Source organism: Phyllostomus hastatus, unplaced genomic scaffold (assembly GCF_019186645.2).
Source record: "Phyllostomus hastatus isolate PE091 unplaced genomic scaffold, TTU_PhHast_1.1 phas_scaffold_78, whole genome shotgun sequence".
Lineage (NCBI taxonomy): Eukaryota > Metazoa > Chordata > Mammalia > Chiroptera > Phyllostomidae > Phyllostomus > Phyllostomus hastatus.
In genome coordinates, this window is record NW_025334041.1 from 58,135,148 (window position 1) to 58,160,581 (window position 25,434).

Consider the following 25,434-nt stretch of genomic DNA (forward strand, 5'->3'; position numbering starts at 1 on the left):
AATGGGTGAGCTATGTGTTTTATCCAATAAGTGATCAAAAAGAAAAAAAAATGGCTAAAGGACATTGCCATAAGAGTTCATTCATGAACATCTAAGTAAGAACTTCCCCAAACCAATGACTAAACCTCATTTTCCACAGCAAATTAATACTTCCATTGAGATCCATTCTAAAGAGCCAAGGCTTCTCTTGGCATTCCCTAGTACTGACTCTGAAAGAGCATGCTAGTACCGAGATAGAGATATGTCCCCTACATTCTGGTCATAATGGTTTCCTGGGCTTCTGCTTTCTTTGCAGCTTGGATTACAGTGGTCCTTCGAGAGAGTTCTTCTTTCTTTTGTCTCAGGAGCTCTTCAACCCTTACTATGGACTCTTTGAGTATTCTGCAAATGATACTTATACAGTACAGATCAGCCCTATGTCCGCATTTGTGGAAAATCATCTAGAATGGTAAGATCTAGCATTTTTGCTTTCTTATGTTTGAAGGTTCTAGCTTTTCTTAGTTAGAAGGCAAAAGCATTTCTCGGGGGCCACTGTGTTTAGAGTAGTGGGCCAGACACTATTAGAGGTAATGAGAGTGAACAACAAAGCACTCGAAGGAAGACTACCTGTTAGTCTTCACCCAGAATACAAAATAAATTACTAAAGACACTGCAGAAGTATTGTCTACATCAAATTGATCTAGCAATTGCCTTCTGAAGAGACACTGAAGTAAATAGAAATAGGTCCTGAATGCTGATAATTCTACTAAAATTATGAGTCCCCCGTAAATATTCCTTGCAGGTATATATAGGTTTAAAATTCTTTGATACTTGTACATTTTTGGATCAATGGCTTTAGCATTGTGGACATCAGCTTCTGAATCTGATTGTAAAATACAGTTGTTGGATCACATCTCTAAGTATCCTTTTGACTCAAAAATCTTTATCTCTTTGCTTTTCTCCTATTGAGGCATCTATTAGTACTCACTGATATGTATAAGAGGATAAGTAATAGTCAATTCTGTGCAGTCCTGTAGGTGAGATACTTCAGATATTAGAAACCTTCAGAAATTTGCATGAGGGAAAGGTTTTCAGGAGCAACTATAAAGGACACATGGATAAAACCGGAGGCAGGGCGTGGAATCAGGGTGGGAGATAGGGATGGCTTGGGATGGGGTGGAGTAGTAGGGGAATGGAGATAACTGTACTTGAACAACAATAAAAAACTACAAAGAAAAGAAAAGAAATTTGCATGGAAAATGTAGAATGCTTACACTTTCTTGCTGTGTCACCATACCTGATTTGAAAACTACCCCACTCTCACTGTGGAGTTCCTGTTATCAAGAAGGAAATGAGTCTTGTAGATTGTTAATGTGGTTGTTGTGACACTGTTTATTTATGATGTCTTACAATGGCAGCTGATGAAAGAAGCTTCTGAGGTGATACCTGTGCCTGCTAGGCCTATATCTCTGTATTTTGGTTTTATAATATTAAATAACCCAGCTAGAAGGTAAGACTTCTAGCTGTTGTGATGCCAGCTCTCTTCAATAGTCTCAGCTCTATAGTTATGTAGCTGAGGCAAGAGTAAGTTTACATCAAACATTTGACATAAGTCACAAAATTTGTCTTTTTCCTGTCATTTCTTTCCTGTCACTACCAATAAAAGTATGAATACACCTGTGAGACAGAAACATGGACACAGACAAGCAGAGCAAACAAGATATTGCCAAGGGGATGTATGACCCTAAGGATTGAATGTCAGCTTTAACTTAGGTCACATTTAGACAGTATTAGAGATTGCTATAACCCATGATACAAGACTTAACATGTACAGAAATTATACTTAATATAATCCTTCAATTCTCTTAGTTTGTAAGCATGAAATTTAAGATAGCATCTTAGAGACCATGAATTGGAATCTGCTACAAATAAAGAAATATTTTCATCAAATATCATACCACATAGTAATATGATGGATTTAGGGATACATTTAATAATTTAATGATTATAAATTAAACACACACTATATGCTGGGAAGATACAAAGATGAAGTGAGTAAGATGTCTTCCTTGAAGGTGATGTAGTAGGAAGAACACATAAGTGAACCAACTATTGTAATACAAAATTGTAAGTGCTGCATTATACATACATACCTATGTATGTACAATTCTTCATATATGCACACACACCAAAGATGCACATAGAAAAACAATGGATCTTATGAAAAGAAGGGATGATTGTATCAGGTCTTAAGGAACAGTTATATAGGAGAAGGGAAGAAAAGATATGTCACAGAGTCAAAATTGGAAGTAATAATTAAAAGACATGAGAGGGAATGGAGCCTTCAGCAAGTAATATAGCTAGATTACATCAGAGAATACCTTTTGAGTGTGTGATAGAAAGTAAGGCTAGAATTACAACAGTGGTTATGTGGGTTCTAGCTCCTGGTCGAAGTTGTGAGTCCTAAGGGTTTGTTTATCAACTAGTTCCCTTATGACTTTATTAAGTGAAATAAGACTAAGCTACATTTTGAATTTGTGATTTGTCTTTCATTCAAGGTGTTTTGTAATAAAGATTCATCTGATCAAAAAAAGAGAAATTGAGGCTAGATATAAAAGAGAGAAGCAGGTGGTCATATCTTTCACATCCTTTATGAATCATACTATAATTGGAGTTGTGTTTTTAAAAACTGTCTTGTCATATTGTGAAGAGAAAATTGAGGAGGTAGGGATGGAAAGAGCCAAACTAGTTCTGAAGCTGCTGATAAGTCAGAGAGAGAAATAGTCAAAACTAAGACAGAGACAGTGTCCCAGAAATGAATGGACATCATAGAGGGAGAAGAGATGATTGAATGTTAAGAGGGGAAGAGATATGTAGAATAAGTGCAAGGTTTCTGGTAACACAGCTGGGTCAATTGATGCTATTAACTGTGACTGGAGTTAGGTTGAGTAGACAACATCAAGAGGAAAAATGAGGAATTCACTCTTTGACAGGTAGAACTTGCAATTTCTGTTATTAATACAACGTATTGTGGCAATATATAAATGGAGCTAAGGCCCTAATTAGAAGATGAGCAGCTGTACTAGATATTGACATTTGAGAGACACCAACACAAAGTGGCTTAGCTGTGGGAAGTTATGCATGTCCTCAAAGCTTGTGAAGACAGCAAGCAGAGCTGAAGCCCATATGAAAGTGGACAATATTGATGTGTAAGGGATGGACAGAGGTAAAGGTCCTCAAAGGAGGCTGAGTGGCCAGAGAGCTCATACCCTGGGAGGAGTGTGATTAAAGAAATACAGGGCCTGGAGAGAGTTAGAGGTACTCAGAAGAACTTCTTTGGAAGGAGAGAAGGCAATCTGAAAAGGCAGATGCTGGAGGAGGTATCTAGGCAAAAGAATGGGGACTCAGAGTGTTCATAGCACATGATTGGGAGAACAGATGTTAGGACATCAAGGGAGAAAGAGCATTGAGATGGCCAATGGAGCTGTGTTTGAATGGTGGCAGAGGAAAGCAGGACTAAGTGCTGTGATGACATGACAGGGAACCAATGTTCTGAAGAAATCCTGAGAGTCAACAATGTTTCAGTGCAAACACAGAATAAGGCAATAGGCAAATGCCTAATAGTACAGAACACTTGCTGGGCTTGTAACCTGATCATTTACTACTGAAGTGTGGCCTCAGTCACTTTCCACTGAGGAAGGCACATCACCAGCTACCTAGCCCCTGCTTTCACCCTTTTTTTTCTTGTTTTGTTTTGCTTCTGCTTATCTCTGGCATTAGAGAGTGAAGAGGCTCTGTTGATGTGTCAGGTATACTTTATTGCATTGAGGAAGTAAATTGTGTGATACATGTAAGAATTAGCAATGTTCTTGGACCGATCCTTTATAAAGGGCAAAGACCCAGTGTGCTTGCCCTGGAGATGCTAGTTAACCTTTGTTTTTCCAAAGGAAAGAACATGAGGACTTTCATCCACTAGTTTTCCCACTTGTTTGAATATATCTGCTGTGTAATCCGAAAACAAAAATGTGTGTAGCTTTCTTCCAACTAGCAGTCTAAGCAGAGCTTGTGCAATAATAATGTTCTTTTAGTGCTATACATTGGATGGCAAATTGTTATGGAGTGAGCAGTGACTTCCCCTCTGTTCCCAGGCTCCAACTCTGACCCTTTAGTTCCTTGAGCCCTGGTCTGGCAAGAAAGGTGGGATGTGGAAACAGCACAAGACTATAACATGAATAGCAAATTGAGTTGGACTCTACTCTCATCAGTGCCTCAGAGGTCTTTGGAGAGGGGTAGGATTTTCTTTGCATAGTAACAGCCAGGGTGAGCGAGCTTGAAACACCTTCTTTAGCTTTGAATAGGAAGCCCTCTTGGAATGTGTGTCTCAACGAGATGGTAATGCTATAGTTGCTCCTTCTAGGTATTTTTCTACTAAAGAAACTTATACCTCATGGCAAGTGGATTTACAAAGAAAACTGAGCACCCAAGTGGTCAACTCTTTGGCACTTTAATGGAGGGTGCTAGGAAGGCTAATTCCTGATTTAAGTCACTCTGGTCCTTGCACAATGTGTGTTCAGCAACTGTGGGTTATGTCCCAGACTGAGGTCTTGTCAATGTTGCTGATGCAGTGTTTATGACACTGAGGAAACCCAAATCCTGAGTTCTCAAATATAATTGCCTTACCAGATGCAACTCACCTACCAACAAGGATGGGAAGTCTGTGATCTCAGATCTAGGTGTGTGACCCTCCTTCCTTCCTCACTTCCTGGTACCCTCTATCTTTTGATCCACAGAGCCTGTGAAGACAATGACACTTACTATAACTAACACATCAATTATTAAAAAGAGAGACCAAAAGATTATATGACTCATAATGGTCACAGACTTGATTTTGTAAAGCTAGAAATTATCCCTGGCTCAGAACAGCCTGGAGCTGGGGTCAGTCAGGGAGAAGGAATGACTCTGATGCCTGCTCTCCCCTCATTCAACAGAACAGGGCCACAAGACAAAAATAAGCTTTTTATTATCTGGGAAGCTCTTTACCTGCTCTTGATTCTAAATACTAACCTTGCTGTGTAGAATAATGGATAGCACATTTAAAATACCCATTGCTACATCTGCAGAATCTTGAATTCATAGATAAAACCACATTATAAAAATATTCCATTAGATGTTTCTGGCCCTTCAACCCCTAAGTGTTCTTGCTAACATAGAGCTCAGTGTGTAGTTTTTGAGTCAAAAATCAGATAAGATCTCCCACCAAAAGCCAGTCTAACAGCAGTCCTTGTGTATTTTCTACACAGATACAAGAGATTTACTGGTCTCATCTCCTGACGAATAAGAGTTGTCTTCTTAACACTGCCCTAGGGAAGCTGTGGGGAATAAATTAGTTGAATAGTCACCATACAATATGCATGACAGGTTGTGACTATGTTCATTCTGCCTATTTCTTTTTTCTTCTTTTGTTAAATTAATTTTTATTGTTCAAGAAGAGTTGTCTCCATTTCCCCCCCACCACTGCACACCACACCAGCCATCCCCACCCCACACAATCCATCCTGCCCTCCTTTGGTGTTGTCCATGTACCTTTTTACATGTTCCTGAAAATCCCTCCCCCTTCTCCTCACATTATCCCCACCTACCAGCCCTCTGGTTACTGTCAGTTTGTTCTCAATTTCACTGTCTCTAGTTATATTTTCCTTGCTTCTTTGTTTTGATGATTAGGTTCCACTTATAGGTGAGATCATATGGTATTTGTCTTTCACCTCTGGCTTACTTAGCACATGCTCTCCAGATCCATCCATGCTGTCAAAAAGCGTAGGAGCTCCTTTCTTTCTGCTGCATAATATACCATTGTGTAAAAGTACCATAGTTTTTTGATGCATTAATTTACTGATGGGCACAAAGGTTGCTACCAGCACTTGGCTATTGTAAATTGTGCTGCTATGAACATTGGGGGCATCGGTTCTTTTGAATTGGTGTTGCAGGATTCTTAGGATACAATCTTAGCAGTGGAATTGCCAGGTGAAAAGGCAGTTCCATTTTTAGTTTTTTGAGGAAATTCCATACTGTTTTCCACAGTGGCTGCACCAGTCTGCATTTCCACCAACAGTGCACTAAGGTTCCATTTTCTCCACAACATCACCATCACTTGTTCTTTGTTTATTTGTTTATGATGGCTATTCTGACAGGTGTGAAGTGGTATCTCATTGTGGCTTTAATTTGCATCTCTCTGATGGCTAGTGATGCTGAGCATCTTTTCATATGCCTCTGGGACTTTTCTATGTCTTCCTTGGAGAAGTGTCTGTTCAGGTCCTTTGCCCATTTTTTAATTGGGTTGTTTGTTTTCCTGGAGTGGAGTCATGTGAGTTCTTTATATATTTTGGAGATCAAACACTTGTCTGAGGTATCATTGGCAAATATGTTTTCCCATATGGTTGGTTTTCACTTCATTTTAATGCTGTTTTCTTTAGCTGTGCAGAAACATTTTATTTTGACGAGGTCTCATTTGTTTATTCTTTCCTTTATGTCCCTTGCTCTAGGGGACATATTGGTGAAAATATTGCTGCATGGAATATATGAGATTTTCCTGCCTATGTTCTCCTCTAGGACTTGTATTTTTTCATGATATATATTTAAGTCTTTTATCCATTGTGAATCAATTTTTGTGTATGGTGTGAGTTGGTGATGGAGTTTCATTTTTTTTTTTTGTATGTGGCTGTCTAGATCTCCCAACACCATTTGTTGAAGAGGCTAATTTTATGCCTTTTTATGCTTCTGCCTCCTTTGTCAAATATTAATTGACCATGGAGACATGGGTTTATTTCTGGGCTCTCTCTTCTGTTTCATTTGTCTATGCATCTGTTCTTATGCCAGTACCAGGCTGTTTTGACTACAGTGGTCTTGTAATACAGTTTGATATTAGGCATTGTGATGCCTCCTACTTCGTTCTTCTTTCTTAAAATTTCTGCACTTATATGGGGTCATTTATGGCTCCATATAAATTTTTGAAATATTTGTTCTATATTCGTGAAATATGTCATTGATACTTTATAAGGATTGTGTTGAATCTCTACATTGCTTTGGATAGTATGGATATTTTGATTATATTAATTCTTCCATTCAATGAACAGTGTACATGCTTCCATTTGTTTGTGTCTTCCTTAATTTCTTTCTTCAGTGTTGTGTAGTTTTCTAAGTATAGGTCTTTTACCTCCTTGCTAAGGTTTATGCCTAGGTACTTTTTTTCTTTTTGCTATACCAAATGGAATTTTTTTCTTGTTTTCTGTTTCTGATTTCATTATTGGTGTTCAAAAATGCCTTTGATTTCTAAATATTGACTTTTTACCCCAGTATTTTGCCAAATTCATTTATTAGGTCCAGTAGTTTTTTGGCTGAGTCTATAGGATTTTCTATGTAAATTATCATGTCATCTGCAAACAGTGACAGTTTTGCTTCCTCATTTCCAATATGGATGCATTTTATTTCTTTTACTTGTCTAATTGCTGTGGCTAGGACTTTCAATCCTAGGTTGAATAGAAGTGTTGAAGGAAAGTGCTCATCCTTTTCTTGTTCCTTGTATTACTGGGAAAGCTTTTAGTTTTTGCCCCTTGAGTTTGATGTGGACTTTAGGTCTCCTGTATTTGGCCTTTATTATGTTGAGGGATGTTTCCTCTATTCCACTTTGCTGAGTGTTTGCATCATAAATTGGTGCTATACCTTAACAAATGCTTTCTCCACATGTATTGATATGATTGTCATTTTAGTCCTTCCTTTTGTTTATGTGATATATTGCATGTATTGATTTGCAAATATTGTACCACTCTTGCATCCCAGAGATGAATCCCAATTGATCATGGTGTATGATCATTGGAATGTATTACTGGGTGTAGTTTGCCAATGTTCTGTAGAACATTTTCATGTATGTGTTCATCAGTGATATTGGCCTGTAGTTTTCTTTCTTTGTCATGTCTTTATCTGGTTTTCAGATTAGTATGATGCTGGCCTCATAAAAAGGGTTTGGTAGTCTTCTATCTTCATGGATTTTTTGGAATAGTCTGTGAAGGTTACAGGTTAGCTCTTCCTTAAGTGTTTTTAAACTTCTTCTGTGAAACTGTTTGATCCAGGGCTTTTAAGTGCTGGGAATTTTTTGATTACTGCTTCTATTTCATCAGCTATCATTGGTCTGTTTAGGCTTTCTGCTTCTTCATTTAACTTTGGAAGATGATATATTTCTAGCATTTGTTCACTTCACCTAGGTGTTCAAATTTTTTGGCATATAGTTCTTCATAGTAATTTCTTATAATCCTTTGTATTTCTGTGGTATCAGTTGTAATCTCTCCTCATTTCCAATTGTGTTTATTTGAGTCCTCTCCCTTTTTTTCTTGATGAGTGTGCTTAAAGGTTTGTTGATTTTGTTTACCTTTTCAAGGAACCAGCTCCTGGATTTCTTGATCCTTGGAATTGTTCTTCTAGTCTCTATATCATTTAATTCTGCTCTGGTCTTGGTTATTGCCTTGTTCCACTTGTCTGGGTTGTCTTCGTTGTTGTTCCTACAGTTCTTGGAGATATAGGGTTAGGTAGTTTCTTTTTTAGGTAGGCCTGTATCTCTATGAAGTACCCTCTCAGGACTGCCTCTGCTATATCCCATAAGTTTTGGATTGGTGTGAGTTCTTTTTAATTTCATTCCAGAAACATTTTGATTTCTTCCTTAATCTCTTTCTTGACCCATGCTATTCAATTTCCATGAATTTGAGGGTTTTTGAGTTTTTTCTTTGACGCTAGTTTCTAATTTCAGTCCTTTGTGTTCAGAGAAAAATGCATGATCTGATTTCAATTTTCTTGAATTTGTTGAGGATTGCCTTGTGATCTATGATGTGGTCTATCTTTGAAAATGTTCCATGTGCATTTGAAAGGAATATGTATTTTGCTTCTTTGGGATCACATGTTCTATATATATCACTTAAGTGCATTTGATCTAGGACATTGTTCAATGCTTGTTGATATTTTGTTTGGAAGATCTATCCATTTTTAGGCAGTGAGGTGTTGAAATCCCCTACTAGAATTGTGTTGCTGTCAATATGTTTCTTGAAGTCTTCCAAGATTTTCTTTATTTATTTGGGTGTTCTTATGTTGTGTGCATATATGTTTAAAATTTTTATGTCTTCTTGATGGATTCTTCCTTTGAGAATTATGAAGTATCCATCTGGATCTCTTTTATGGCCCATTTTTGAAGTGCATTTTGTCTAATATGAGTATTGCTACTCAGACTTTTTGTTTCCTGTTCATTTGCTTGGAATATTTTTTCCAACCCTTCATTTTCAGTATGTGTAGGTCTTTTGTTGTGAGGTAGGTCTATTGTAGGCAGCATATGTGTGGGTCATGCTGTCTTCTCAATTCAGCTACTTTATTTCTTTTTATTGGATCGTGTAATCCATTAACAATTAAGGTTATTAATGATAGATATTTATTCATTTTCCCCACATGTACCTGTGTTCCTCTCTTTCCCTCTCATTTCCTTCCTCTTCTTATTGTAGTCCCTTTAGCATATCTTGTAGTGTGGTTTGGTAGAGTTGTACTCTTTCAGTATTCTTTTGTCTGGAAAAATCCTTAGTTCTCCTACCATTTTAATTGAGAGGCTTGCCAAACAGAGTAGTCTTGGTTGCAGGTTTCTTTTTCATTACTTGGAATATTCTTGCCATTCTCTCCTGGACTGGAGTGTTTCTGTTGAGAAATCAGCTGCTAGACTTATATGAGCCCCTTTGTATGTTACTGCTTATTTCTGCCTTGCTGCTTTTAAGATTCTCTCTTTGTCTTTAAAACTTTGGATTTTAATTATAGTATGTCTTGGAGTGGGCCTTATTGAGTTCCTCTTGATTGGGACTCACTGTGACTCCTGCACTTTTGGGATTTTCTCCCTCTCCACATCTGGAAAGTTTTCTGTCATTTTTTCAAACAGGGTTTCTGTCCCTTGTTCTTGTTCTTCTCCTTTGGTTATTCCTATGATTCAAATGATGTTGTGTTTTATGTTATCTTGCAGTTCTCTGAAGCTATTTTCATACTTTTTGAGTTTTTTTTTCACATAGCTGCTATACCTGGGTGTTTCTTTCCACCTTGTCTTCCAGCTCACTAAATCCATGTTCTGCTTCATCCAACCTGCTTGGAATTTCTTATAGTGTGTGTGTGTGTTTTTTTTATTTCAGAAATTGTATTTTTTAGTTATTCCCGGTTTCTGTTTATAGTTTCTATTTTCTTTTTCATACTGTTTTAGTTATCACTCAATTTCTTGTAGTTGTCTGTGAGTCCTTGGCCATCCTTTTAAGCATTATTTTGAATTCTATATCTGATAGTTTGCTTACCTCCATTTCATTTAGCTCTTTTAGTGGGGAGTCTTCCATTCCTTTTCATTGCAGGTTCTTTTTTTGTCTCCCCAGTTTAGGTGACTCCTTTTGTTTCTTTCTGTGCTTCCTGATGTTCTACTTTGCTAGTTATCTTTGTAGGGTGAACTTCTATGGTAAGAGTTCTACAGGATTCAGTGGTGTGGTCCCTTGATTTCCTTGTCTGGGTGTTCTAGAGTCACACTTTCTTTTGTTTGTGTGGGCTCTCTTGTTGCACTTGTGTTTTTACCTGTTGGTAGTTCCTTTGTTGTTGAGTTCTGTCTTCCAGTAGGTATACTGGTGTTCACATCTACCCCTTACTCTTGTGTGTTATCAGTGGCAGAGGGAAGGCAAAATGGATTAAGACAGCAAGAGCGTATTCAATTGGATTTAAAGTACCAACATGTATATAAGACACAGGAGGTCCTTTGGATAAGTATAGCATTAACTGTGACATTTCACCCCACTAGGCACTTTTTATAATAGATGAAAAAGAGATAAGACTCTGGTTGGAGGGTGAAAGGATTGTGAGCTGAATCCCAAAAACAGAGCACTTGTGGGAGGTCAGATGATGAGATATAGTGAGAGTAAAGGATAGAAAGTAGGCATTGTGTGTGAGAGAATAGAGTTGAACACAAGAGTAAGAAAACTCCAGAAGATAGTGAAATGGGCTAAGATCAGGGAGGGTGCTTTGTAGTATTTACAAGTATATGGAACAACAATTGTTTACAATAATACTGAAACAACAATAATATGACAAGAAATATATGATCTGAGTAACAATAATAGGAAGTATACTACCATGAGTAGTGTTATATTGGAACACAAGTGAAGTGACTGAAGGAATAAATACAGTATTAAAATACAGTATGAAAAGGAGAATAAGGAAAATCAGTCAAACAATGCAATTAAACAGAGAAATAAAATGAAGAACACTAAATAGAAAGAAGATAAATTAAAAATACTAATAAAATAAAAGAAGAAAAATAATAATAATATAAATAAACAATAACATGCAGAGTATCTAGAATAGCAAAGTGAAATTTGGCTCAGTTTCTCTGTTATCGTGGTTATCTTTGTACTCCTTCTCTGGATCTGTCTCTACCTTTCACAGTTCCAGGTCTTATTGTCTCACTAGGGTTGTGGAGGAAGGCTTCTGCTGACTTTAAACCTACCAAACTAGTTCTGCTGATCTTCCTAGATGCTGCAAGCTGAGGGCCTTTGGAATTTTCTCCCTTCTTATGGTTTTGTGATGATGGGGACTAGGTTTGGGCTACAATATTTACAATATTCACAGTTTCCCAACCTCTAGCCTAGGTCCTCCATGTGCTGCCGGACCCCCACTGTCCATCTGTGCTAGGCTGGTGACTTTAATCCACCAGTTGTGCTATCCGTGAGGTACACTAATTAGGTGCACACACCTTCTCCCTCTTTGCTGTCCTAGGTCCTGGGCATCTTCAAAGTCTCTTCAGGGTAGTTCAGCTCCCCCACTCAGTTAAGTCTTTTGGGGGACTTATAACTCACTGAGCACTGGTGGCCACCTCTGAATGGTCTGTGTAGGGCTCCTCTTCCTTCCTCTTTATGGCCAGCTGTGCCATGGTAAGAGGTGGCCACAGTGTCAGTGAAGGGTGGTGGCAGTGAGAGCCACCCACTGCATGAGAGTTCCTTCAACAGTGACAAACATTGGCAAACCGCAACCAGCAATAAATTTAAAAGATCATACACCATAATCAAGTTGTAATCATCCTGGAGATGCATGGATGGTATAATATTCACAAATCAATAAATGTAATGCACCACATAAACAAAATGAAAGACAAAAAAACATAATACATCCATAGATGTTGACAAAGCACTTAAGTACAGTGCCCATTTATGTTAAAAATGGTTAACAAATTAGTAATAGAGTGAATATACATCAACATAATAAAGGCTATATATGAGAAACCTACAGACAACATCATACTCAATGGGCAAAAACTAAAATCTTTCCCCCTAAATCAGGAACATGACAAGGATGTCTGCTTTAACTACTTTCATTAAGCATAGTATTAGAAGTTGTAGACACATTGATCAGACAAGAAAAGAAATAAAAAGCATCCAATTGCAAAGGTGAAGTAAAACTGTCATTTTTGCAGACAACATGGTAATATACTTAGAAAGCCATACAGGTTTCACCAGAATTTACTCAAACAAATAAGTGAGTTTTCAGAGTAACAGGATACAAAGCCAACATTCAGAAAATGAAAACATTGTTGTATACCAACAATGAAGTGTCAGACACAGACTAGGCAAAAATACCTAGTAACAACAAGAAAAATAAATTGTAACAACAAGAGAAATAAAGTACCTAGTAATAAACTTAACTAAGGAGGTAAAATTCCTGAACTCAGCCTGGTTGGTATGGCTCAGTGGATTGAGTGCCAGCTGCCAACCAAAGATTCACATGTTCGATTCCCAATCAGGACACATGCTTATGTTGTGAGCCAGGTCCTCAGTAGGAGGTGTGAGAGATGCAACCACACATTGATGATTCTCTATCTCTCTCTTTCTCCCTCCATCACCTCTGTCTAAATATAAAGTTAAAATTTTTAAAAAGAACTGTACTCAGAAAACTATACAACACTGAAGAGGGAAGACACAAACAAATGGAAGCATATACTGTATTCATGAATTGGAAGAAGTAAAATCATCAAAATGTTCATATTAACAAAAGCAATTTATAGATTCAACAAAATTCCTATTAAAATATGAATAATATATTTCACACATATAAAACAAACATTTCAAAAATTTATATGGAACCATAAACAACCCTGAATAGCTGCAGCAATTGAGAAAGAACAAAGTAAGAGGGATCAGTATACCTGATATAAGACTATATTACAAGGCCACTGTAATCAAAACAGTATGGTACTGGCATAAGAAGAGACACATAGACCAATGGAACAGAATAGACAGCGCAGAATAAATCCAAGTATCTATGGTCAATTAATATTTGATAAAGAGGGCAGAAGCATAAAATGGAATAAAAGTAGCCTCTTCAACAAATGGTGTTGGGAAGTCTGGTCAGCTAAATGCAAAAGAAATGAAACTTGATCACCAACTTACATAATTCACAAAACTAAGTTTTTGGTGGATAAAAAACTGAAATATAAGTTGTGGCATCATAAAAGTACTGGAGGAGAACATAGGCAGGAAAATCTTAGATATTTCATGCACTAATATATTTACCGATATATCCCCTAGAGCAAGGGACATAAAAGAAAGAGTAAATGGGACCTCATCAAAATGAAAAGCTTCTACATGTCTGAAGAAAACAGCATTAAAGTGAAAAGAGAACCAACCATAAGGTAAAACATATTTGCAAATGATACCTTGGACAAGGGTTTGATCTTCAAAAAATATAAAGAACTTACAAGACTGCATTGCAGAAAGACAAAGAACCCAATTAAAAAATAGGCAAAGATAAACAACAAAACAAATAAAGAAACAAAATATAACCAAAGACACTGAAAGAGAGAACAGGCTGACAGTGACCAGAGAGAGAGGAAGGAATTGCAGGGGAAAAGGGAAAGGTTTACAGGAACAAGTATAAAGGACACATAAACAAAAACTAGGGGAGGTGGAAATGGGAGGGAGGTTGGGAGACCTGGAGTGTGGGCTGGGATGAGAGTAAAAGACAGAAAACTATACTTGAACAACAATTAAAATAAAAAAATAGGCAAAGGACCTGAACAGACACTTCTCCAAGGAGGAAATACAGAAGGCCCAGAGACATATGAAAGGATTCTCAACATCACTGACCATCAGAGAGATGCAAATTAAATCCACAATAAGATTCCACTTCACACTACTCAAAATAGCTATCATAAACAAATCAACAAACAACAAGCAAAGGAGAGGTTGTGGAGAAAAAAAACTCTGGTGCACTGTTGGTGGGGATGCAAACTGGTGCATCCACTATGGAAAATTTTATGGAATTTCCTCAGAAAACTAAAAATGGAACTGCCTTTTGACCTGACAATTCCACTGCTGGGATTATTTATACCTTAATAATTCTAAAACACTAATTCAAAAGAAGCTATGCATCCCAATGTTCATAGCAGCACAATTTACAATAGCAAAGTTCTGGAAGCATCCAAGGTGCCCATCAGTAAATGAGCAAATCAAAAAACTGTCATACATTTACACAATGGAATGCTACTCAGTGGGAAGAAAGAAGGAGCTCCCAGCCTTTGTGACAGTATGGATTGATCTGGAGAGCATTAAAGTAAATAAAATAAGGCAGGTGGTGAAAGACAAATACCGTATAATCTCACCTATAAGTGAAACATAATCAACAAAACAAGCAAGCAAAATACCACCAAAGGCATTGAAATAAAGAATAAACTGACAATAGCCAGAGGGATAAAGAGAGGAATGATGGGGGATAATACAGGAAAGGCCATTAAGGATTATGTATAAAGGGCTCATGTATAAAACGAAGTACAAGTAGAGGCAGTGGAGGTGGGGATGTACGGGGTGGGGTCCGTGGTGGGGTGAAAGTGGAGACCACTATACTGAACCACAATAAAAAATTTTTTTTAAATTTTAAAAAGACCCATGCACATGATCAATAGGTTAGGGATTGACTGTAGGAGCAGGTGGTGGTCTCTGCACGGGATCAATGAGGAAAAATAGGGACAAGTGTAATACAATGACAATTTAAAATAGAAAAAAAATATAAAATATACTTAAAAACAGAAAACAAATACAAAAAATAAGAACTTTTATTTCAGCATTTTTTTTTACTTTATTTAACCTTATTGCTGTTTTCCTACTACCATTCAGCCCTCTTATGCCCCCTGTCCCAGCAATCACCACATTGTTGTCCCTGTCCATGAGTCCTTTCACATTTTTGCTCAATCCCTCCACCCTTTTACCTGCCCTCCACACTAGGTGTTATCCTACTCTCAATGAGTCTGTTTCCATTTTCCTTAGCTTTGATGTTCAAAAACATTTCATTTGATTAAATCTCATTTGTTTATTGTTTCTTTTTTCTTTCCCTTGGCCAGGGAGATATATCCAGTAATATGTTGCTGTGAGCAATGTCCAAGATTTTCCTTCCTATGTTTTCTTCTACAATTTTTTTTTGTTGCAGGTCTAATATTTAAGTATTTGATGTATTTTGAATTTATTTGTGTTCATGGTGTAAGTAGGTGGTCTAGTTTCATTTTCCTACACATATATGTCCAATTTTCCCAGCACCATTTATTGAATAAACTATCTTTAGCCCATTGTATGTGCTTGCTTCCTCTGTTGAACATTAAGTAACTATAAAAGTATGGTTTTATTTCTGTGGTCTCTGTTCTGTTCCACTGATCTACATGTCTGTTTTTATGTCAAAATCATGCTGTTTTTTATGGCCTTATAGTATAGTTGATATTAGGTAGCATGATACCTCCAACTTTGTTCTTCTTTCTCAGGATCACTATGACTATATGGGGCCTTTTGTAGTTCTGTACACATTTTTGAAATAAAAACAAACAACACAACTAGAAATGGGCAAAACACCTGAATAGACACTTCTCCAAAGATGACATACAAATGTCCTATAGACATGTGAAAAGATGCTCACCATCACTAATCATCAGAGAAATGCAAATTGAAACCACAATGTAATACCATTTCACACCTGCCAAAATGGCTATCATCAGTAAATCAACAAACAACAAGTTTTGATGAGGAAGTGGAGAGAGTGGAACCCTTTTGCAATGTTGGTGGGATGTATATTGGCTCAGGCACTGGGGAAAGCAGTATGGAGATGCCTCAAAAAAAAATGGGTCTGCCTTTTGACACAGAGATCCCACTTCTGGAAATATATCTGAAGGTACCAAAAACATGAACTTGAAGGATCATAAGCACCCCCGTGTTCATTGCAGTGTTATTTACAATCATCAAGACATGGAACCTGAGCAACCTAAGTATCCATCAGTAGATGAGTGGACAGAACAACTGTGGGACACTTAAACAATGGAATACTATTCAGCTATAAAAAAGAAGATTCCACTCTGCAACAGTGTGGGTGGACGTGGAGAACCTTATAATAAATAAAATAAGCCAGTAATAGAAAGACAAATACTGTTTGGTTTCACTCACATGTAATCCAATGAACAAACTGAACTATCAGCATGTTTTTTAAATATACAAATCTAGAAGCAACCCAAATATTCATCAGAAGGGAACTGTTCAACTTCATTAAGGCAGATCCATACTGCACAATGTTAAAGTGCATACAAGGACTGAGTAGAACTTTCCTGGATAATGGAGTGTGACTTCTTAAAGATATTGTTCAGGGAAGAAAGAAGCAGAAAAGCATGAACAATACCATTCAAAAGTTGAAAAATAATGATGCAACACCTGGATGTGTATAGATATGGCTGCTTAAACATAAATAAATTAGTATGTCACTATGTGATTTAGATGAAGAATATGGAAGGTTATATCTATTCAACATGGATAACAGGAGATAAAGTGAGGAGAGAGGAGCCACCAAGCCAGGAAAAGACAAAAGCAATGATGATTTTTTAATAGTATCTAAGATCATATTAATGTACTTATATAAAATTACATCTGTGTGCAATTTTTAAAAATAAATCCCTAACAGCTAAAATGTCTTAGTAAATTATTAGAGTAAAACAAATGTTGCTGACATGAATTCCTCAATGTGCTCATACTGCTGAGGACATGGTGCTGGGCCACACAAAACATTTGACATTGAGCCTCTGGCATATTATAAATGTCAAAAGTGTATGCTGCTGCCTTGCATGCCCTACCTCTGTTCTCATTCTTTCTTTATCCCATTTTGCCACCCCTCTGCCCTGTACTCAGCACAAAAATATTTAATAGTTCCCACGGTCTACAAAATTAAGTCTGGATTTCTCAAATCCTCAGGCAGCCCAAACACTAAGACTGCTTGCCTGACATGACACCATCTCCTTCTACAAACCAGAAACTCTGCTGTCCTCTAATATTTTAATAGGAGCTTTTCTCCACTCCCCATACAACATTTCCTATGTTTCCTCTGTTTGTTCTCTCACTGACATGGGTCTAAATTTCACTCACCCTTATAACCCACTTAAAATACTTTGTAGTTCCTTTTTGACTTCTTTCCTGAACTTTCTTCTAAAAAAATAAGTTCATTTTATCTTGAGTTCTTTTAGAAATAGGTTTTCAAACACTTTTTGTTGAATCCTTGCTTTCCAGTGAAATTTGTATTAAATCCCAGTATCTAGAACATATGAAAGTATAGCTGGTCTCATAGTAACCAGAGGGGGTGTATAATGGGGGAGAGAGAGGGAAGGTCATCAAAAGAACACATGGTATAAAGGACACATGGACAAAGCTGAAGGGGGTTAGGATTGAGGGGGAGAGGTGGGTATGTGTGGGGCTGGGGAGTGGTGGGAGAAAATGGAGACAACTGTATCTGAACAACAATAAAAGAAAAATTTTAGCTAGTATATAAACAAACAAAAACAAATAAATACATGAAATTAAAAAGAAAATGTAGCTGCTCTTTTCCAAGGAACCAGGGTAACTAGTCAGTTGTTTACGTAAACTCTGCTTTCTTTTCTATAGCTTTGGAAGACTTTGAAAAAACACTACTCTGGGCTACTTACTGTTTGCATTTCTCATTTCATCTCTCCCTGGCTACTTTGCCTCATAAAGTTTTATGTTAACAATGGGTCAGGGGAGCAAGTGGCTTCAAGACTGAGCAGATCTAGAGGATCCTGGTCTAAGATGGTGGCATAGGAAGGCCCTGAACTCACATACTCTCAGGAACACATTGAATTTATACTTCCAGACAGAACAATTCATACTGAAGAACAAAGGGCTGACTGAACAGTTTCTACACAACAAACAATAGAGAGAGAAATACCATAGAGAAACAGGTCTCCCTGCAGCCTGCTTCAGCTCCAGCTCTAGTTTCCAGCCTCCTGATTTGCCCCTTGGATTCCCCTCTGCACCCATCTGCCTTAGCTAACCCTCCCATCCAGGTGTACTCTTCCCTAGTACTTCTCACAGACCACACCCACTTTGGCTATAGCCCCAACAGCTTACCTCTGGGAATCCCTACAGCTCACACCCACTCCAGCTTTTGCTCCAGGTACTGGTGTGACTTGCCTCTGGAACTAACCAAGGCTTTAGCCCATTCTAGCTACAACTCCAACCAGCCTGCCAAGTTGGTCCCAGAGCACCTTTCTCCCAGTAGTTCCTTTGGTCTTTTCCTACTCTAGCAATAGCTCCAGGCCCTGGTAAGGCATGCCCCTCCCCAATTCAGACAACCTGTGGTCCATGCATGCTCCAGTTCCAGGTGGCCTTCCAAAGACACCTGAGACACACAATCTATAAAGGGGTAGCTCCTACACAAGGCCACTCCTTCAAGACTGGGAAGCATTGATATTTCACATATTTTTAGAAACAAACACAGAGAGACAAGCAAAATGAGGAGACAGAGAAATATGCCCCAAGCAAAAGAAGAGGACACTACTCCAGAAAAAGAACTAAATGAAACATAGACAAGCATTTGTCAGATAAAGAATTCAAAACACTCATTATAATAATGATCAATGATATCAGTGAGAATTTCAACAAAGAAATAAAAAAAAACATAAAATGGAGATAGAAAACATAAAAAAGAACCAGTTGGAAATGAAGTATACAATGTCTGAAATGAAGAATACACTCAAAGGAATCAACATGACATTAGATGAAACAGAGGATCCAATCAGCAATTTGGATGACAAAGCAGTGGAAAACACCCAGTTGGAACAGCAAAAAGCAAAAGGAATTTAAAAAATGAAGATAGTTTAAGGGAACCACTAGGACAACATCAAGCATAATTACATTTGCATCACAACAGTACCAGAAAGAGAAGAAAGAGAGAGAGAGAAATAAAACTTATTTAAAGAAGTAAAGGCTGAAAACTTTCTGAATGTGGTGAAGGAAACACACACAACTGTATCCAGGTAACTCAGAGTCCAAAACAAGATGAACCAAAAAGGTCCACACAAAGATACATCATAATTAAAATGCCAAAAGTTAAATCAATAAGAATTCCTTTTTAACTTCAAAGTTGGGAACAAACAGAAACAAATAACTGTATACCAAATGAGGAACAACTTCACTGAAACAAAGCAGAATAGAAAGAACCCAAATAACTTTCAACTGTAGTACTATCACTCCTCTCAGTCTGATGATAGAAGGACCAAAAAACTTCAAAGAAAACTTAAATTTGAATTAATAGGTTAGTAAGTTTATTTTTTTCCTTGTGCAGCTGCAGGATTATTGATTGATTGATTGATTGTTGCTCAAGTACAGTTGTCTCCATTCCTCCCCCACCACTCACCCATATCCCAGCCATCCCCACTTCCCACCCTTTACCCTACCCCCATTTGTTTTTATCCCTGTGTGCTTTATACATGTTCCTGAAAACTCTTTTCCCTTTCCCCTCATTATCCCCTCCCACTTCCCTTCTGGTTACTACCAGGTCATTCTTAATTTCAGTGTCTTTGGTTATATTTTGCTTGCTTGTTTGTTTTATTGATTAGGTTCCATTTATAAGTAAGAGCATAATTCTGAAACAAGTATGTGAATTTTAGAACTCAGCAAAGAATGCAAATATATTGATTTTGTTGGAAGCCTGGCTTCACACAGGGAGAGAAAGGCATTACAAATATAAAATGATAAAAGCAAGAATGATATGAAGTGGTTATTTTCCTTAGTCTGTCCTCTGTAAGGACATGAGCAATGATACCTCAGTGGCAATGAGGTGGAACCTAAAGATCACAGGTTCCAGTATCACTCCCCATTAAAAAAGAATCAGGAGTCCTTACCAAAATGGCTGAGTTCAGGCATTAGTCCAAGTTGAGTTAGTCTGGACCATCTTGTGCCAGAAGTAAGAATGTCCTTAAAGAATGACAACTTAGAAGGCAGCTTGAAGGAGCCCCTATTGGCCAAATCTGGGGCAATCTGAGCATCGATATAAATAATGCTAGTAATGGATTATAATCTATTGAATGAAATAATCACCCATGGATTTATATTGACAGATGTAAATAAGAAGTAAAGAATCTTACATTAGAATGTTAAGTAATAAATGCAGAATAAATTATAGAACTTAAAAACCTGTATTTGTCAATCATTATAGTATTTTGATTCTGGCATGAGCCATCATTGTTTTATAATAAGTAGGATATTCATATAACTTCAAATAATCTCTCCAAAATTTAGTTCTTTATTACAAAAGGAAAATATCAATAGTAACTTTACAGTAGAGAAATTTGGGTGACATGTCCAGCACTTGGTGACCCAACATGACCACTAAGGGAACAAATCACAACCTCTGGCCATCTGATAGGGTCAGTGAGAACTCTGAGTCACATCTGGTATATTCTTGCCCCCTATATGTAACCCAAATCAAATAAATCCAAAGTGAAGAACATTCTACAAAATTACTGGCCCCATCTCTTCAAAATGTCAAAGCTGAAAAGGACCAAGAAAGACTGACTACAACTGGATCAAATGATGGGAGGCTAAAGAGACATGACAGCTGAAATAAAACAGGTGATCTTGGATTGGATCCTGAACCTGAAATATTCTTACTGCAGGGGAAACTGGGTGAAATCTGAATCTGAATAAAACATGTGAACTGAATAATAATATGTTATCATTGTTAATTTCCTGTTTTATCACATTTGCATTGTGGTTACAGAAAAGCATATTCTTCATATTTATAATTTAGTGAATGAATTAATTAATTTTTAAAATTGTTGACACTTTTGCAAATGCCCCCCATTTTATCCCATCTGCCCCTCTCCACCCAGCAACTTCTCCCCCAAGCCTTAGCCATATTGCTTTCTATGTCCATTGACTATGCATATATGCATATATGTTCTTTGGCTAATTTCTTCCAGTCATGCCCACCTCCCTGAGATCATTCAGTCTGCATCCTGTCTCTGATTTCATTGTGTTTGTCAACTTATTTTGTTCATTGGATTCCACATATGAGTGAGATCATATGATAATTATCTTTCTCTGACAGCTTATTTGGCTTAGCATAATATTCTCCAGGTCTATCCATACTGTCACAAAGGACAAGAGTTTCTTATATTTTGCAGCTGCATAGTATTCTATTGTGTAACTGTAGCACATATTTTGTATCCACTAATCTACTTGGGCTGTATCCCAGTCTTTGCTGTTGTAAATAACACTGCTATGAACATAGGGGTGGATATATTATTTCTGATTTGTGTTTCATGATCCTTAAAAATATATTCCCAGAAGTGGAACCACTAGGTCAATGGAAGTTGTATTTTCAGTTTTTTGAGGAAATTCTACCCTGTTTTCCACAGTGGCTACATCAATCTGCATTACCACCGACAGTGCATGATGGTTCTCTTTTCTCTGCATCCTCACCACCACTTGTTTGTTGCTTTATATTAATGGTAGATAACTGGGCAGGTGTGATGCAATATCTTACTGTGACTTTATTTTGCATCTCTCTGATGATTGGACCATTTTTCCATTTAACATGGACCATTTTTTCACACATCTATTGGCCATTTGTTTGTCCTCTTTGAAGAAGTGTAATTCAGGTCCTTTGCTTATTTTTTATTTGGATTGTGTGTCTTTATGGTGTTGAGTTGTGTAAGTTCTTCACATGTTTTGGAAATTAACCCCTTATAAGATTGGTGAATATGTTCTCCTAATACAGTAGGCTTGTCCCTTTTCATTTTGTCTATAGTTTCTTTTCTTGTGCAGAAGAATTTTAGTTTAATGTAGTCCCATTTGTTTATTTTTTTTTACTTTGCTTTTCTTGCCCTAAGAGATATATATAGGCAAAAAGATTGCTATGTGAAATGTCTGAGATTTTACTGCCTATTTTTTCCAGGATTTTTATGATGTCACAACTTACATTTAAGTCTTTTGTCTATTTTGAGCTTATTTTTGTGTATGGTGTAAGTTTGTGGTCTAGTTTCATTTTTTGTTGCATATACAAGTTCAGTTTTCCCAGTGCCATTTGTTCAATAAACTGTCTTTACTTCATCATATGATCCTGCCTTTTTTGTCAAATATTAATTGACCATAGAGATATGGGTTGATTTCTGGGCTCTCTATTCTGTTCTATGGATCTATATTCCTGTTCTTGTGCTAGTTTCAGGCTGTTTTGATTATAATGACTTTGTAGTATAGTTTAATATCGTATATTGTGATCCCTCCAACTTGGTCCTTATTTCTCTAGCTTGCTGAGATGTTGGGGATTTTTTTGTTCCATATGAATTTTTGGAATATTTGTTCTAGATCTGTGAAATATGCCATTGCTATTTTATTTATTTTTTCCTAATTATTTTTATTTTTATCTTTTTCTTTTAGATTGTCCAATTACAGTTGTCCCTATTTTCCCCATTTCTCTCCTCTACCCTGCCCACCCCCACTTCCCTCACTCAATCTACCCCCCCCCATTGTCTTTGTCCATAGGTCCTTTGTCCCTAGCTGAACTCACACTTAGCTGTGTGAATGGGAGACTAATGTAGAGCCAAAACCTGAACACATCTGGCAAGAATGTGCACCTAGCAAAGGGTTTGAAAACAATGCTGACTGTGAAGAGGAGCAAGGAGCAGGGAAGTGCAGTTCAGCAAGAATGAAAGGGAGCTACAAAGAATCAGAACTCTACTTCCCTTGTACTTCTTATAGGATAATTCCACAGCTATGCAGTTCTTATTGTTGATACTTGCCCCTGATGATTGTACTGTGTTTGCTTTTCAAAGGCAGGTCTGTTTGTTTTAACTTCCACTAGCAATCAATAGCCCTGAAAACTGCTCTTTCAGGGAGCTTAATTGTGTAGATCAGCTAAGAAGGCTCAAGCTATAAGGTGAATTTGGCAAAATAGCAGGATACAAAGTAAATATTCAGAAATCAATGCAATTTTTGTACACCAACAATGAAATATCAGAAAGAGAAACTCGGAAAAAATCAATTTACTATAGCAATGGTGCTTCTTAAACTTTTGTCAACAGCAGCAGAACTTGTTTTAAATGCAAAGACAGTCTAATATCCAGGTAACAGTATTTTAACATAAACCCAAGAAATTTAGATGCCAAGGAAATGTTGCCACCTTGGAATAATGGCCATAGAGTACCCCCAAAGAATGTGAGAAGAAGAAAATTAGCTACTCATGCAAATGTTACACAGAAAAATAAAATCATTTTAATTGGAAACAGCAAACTTTCACCTAATTTTCAATATGTGAGAAGTTAGAAAATAGAATTTACAAAAAGGAAGGAAATAATAATAATGTTACAGCATGGGAACATATACCATGTGGGAGCCTCATAAAGATTTTATGTGCTTAAAAAATTAGGTTGAAATCCTTTGAAGATAGTGACAATATAGGTAGGAGATGAACCCACTTATTCATGCACCCAACTGGGAAACCTAGCCAATTTTCCAAAGAACAGAGTGAACAGCCAACAGAATACCAGCTGATATGAAGACTGGAAGCCAAATTTTGCAGAGGACACTTAAAAATGAGCACATATAAGACAAGGAAGAAGTGATTAATACCACTACATCTGTTTGAGGGGAGAACCACCAACAAAAGAGTCACTGAAAGGTAAAGCTAAAGTACCAAAAGAGATTGCACACAAAGGAAAGGGAAATCTTAGAGCATCCAGACAAGGAAATCAAAGAGACTTCACCACTGACTCTCAAAGAATACCTACAAGAGATGTTTACCTTATAAACACAGCTGGAAAAGCAAAGCAGCTGGAATTGCAGAAACAAACAAAAAAGTTACCTGAAATGGGGAGACAAAGAAGGAACCCCCAATCCAAAGGAATGGTAGATTCCCCAGTAAAAGAGTTGAAAAAAATGGAGACAAGCAAAATATCAGGTATAGAACTTTTAAAAATGGTAATAGGGATGCCCATGAAACACTGACAATTACAAGAATTTGAGTGGGAACTACAGCTGTATGAAAAAAAGAAATAGAAACTATAAACAAGAGCCAAGAAGAAATGAGGAATACAATCTGAAATGAAAAATATACTAAAAGGAAATACAAGCAGACTGGATGAAGCAGAGGACAAAATTAATGAGCTGGAAGACAAGTTAGAAAGAAATACCCAGGGAGAGCAGTTGCATAAAAAAAGACTAAAAATATATGGAGATAACTTAAGGGTACTGCAGGACAATATGATATGCAACGACTTATTAACCATAGGGGAAAAAAAAAAGAAGAAAAGGAGCAAGGAAAAGAAAATCTGTTTGAAAAAATAATAACAGAAAACTCCCTTAACCTATGAGGTAAAAAGCCACACAAGTTCAAGAAACATAGAGTATCCAATCAAGATGAACCAAAAGAAGCCTACTCCAAGAACATTATGGCTAAAATGCCAAATTTTAAAAGCAACAAGGGAGAAACAGGAGTGACACACAAGGGAGCTCCAATAAAGCTAGGAGATCATTTTTCAACAGACCCACTACAAGCCAGAGGAAATAGCAAGAACTATTCCAAGTATGAAAAGCAAAGGCCTGCAACCAAGACTAATCTACCCAGCAAGGCTCTCAATTAAAATGGAAGGCAAAATAAGGAGTTTCCAAGACAGAAGAAGGTGAAAAGAATGCACCTACACCAAGCCAGCACTGCAAGAGATGCTAAATGGACTGATATAAGATGATGAAGGAAGAGTGAGAGAGAGGGAGGAACACTGGTACAAAGGGGAACAAAAAAATAAGTACCTATCAATAATAACCTTAAATGTAAATGGGTTAAATGCTCTAGTCAAAAAACATAGGGTAGATGAATGCATAAGAAAACATGACCCACACATATGCTGCCTACAAGAGACCCACCTCAGAAAAAAAGACCTACACAGACTGAAAGTGAAGGGCTGGAAAAAAATATTCCATGTTCAAATCAAAGGCCATAAAAAGAGACCCAGAAGGACACTTCAAAATACTCAAGGGAAGAATCCATCAAAAAGACATAAATATTGTAAACATATATTCACTCAACCTAAAAGCACCCAAATATGTA

At 37.2% G+C, this 25,434-nt stretch overlaps 1 protein-coding gene across 1 annotated transcript in view; it reads left to right on the forward strand.

Moving 5' to 3' along the window:
• HECW1 (HECT, C2 and WW domain containing E3 ubiquitin protein ligase 1) overlaps positions 1 to 25,434 on the forward strand; it is a 592,628-nt gene that overhangs the window by 484,633 nt on the left and 82,561 nt on the right. The window contains exon 21 of the mRNA XM_045827195.1: positions 296 to 448. Coding sequence (XP_045683151.1) covers positions 296 to 448 — 153 coding nt within the window. The remainder of the gene's footprint in view (positions 1 to 295; positions 449 to 25,434) is intronic.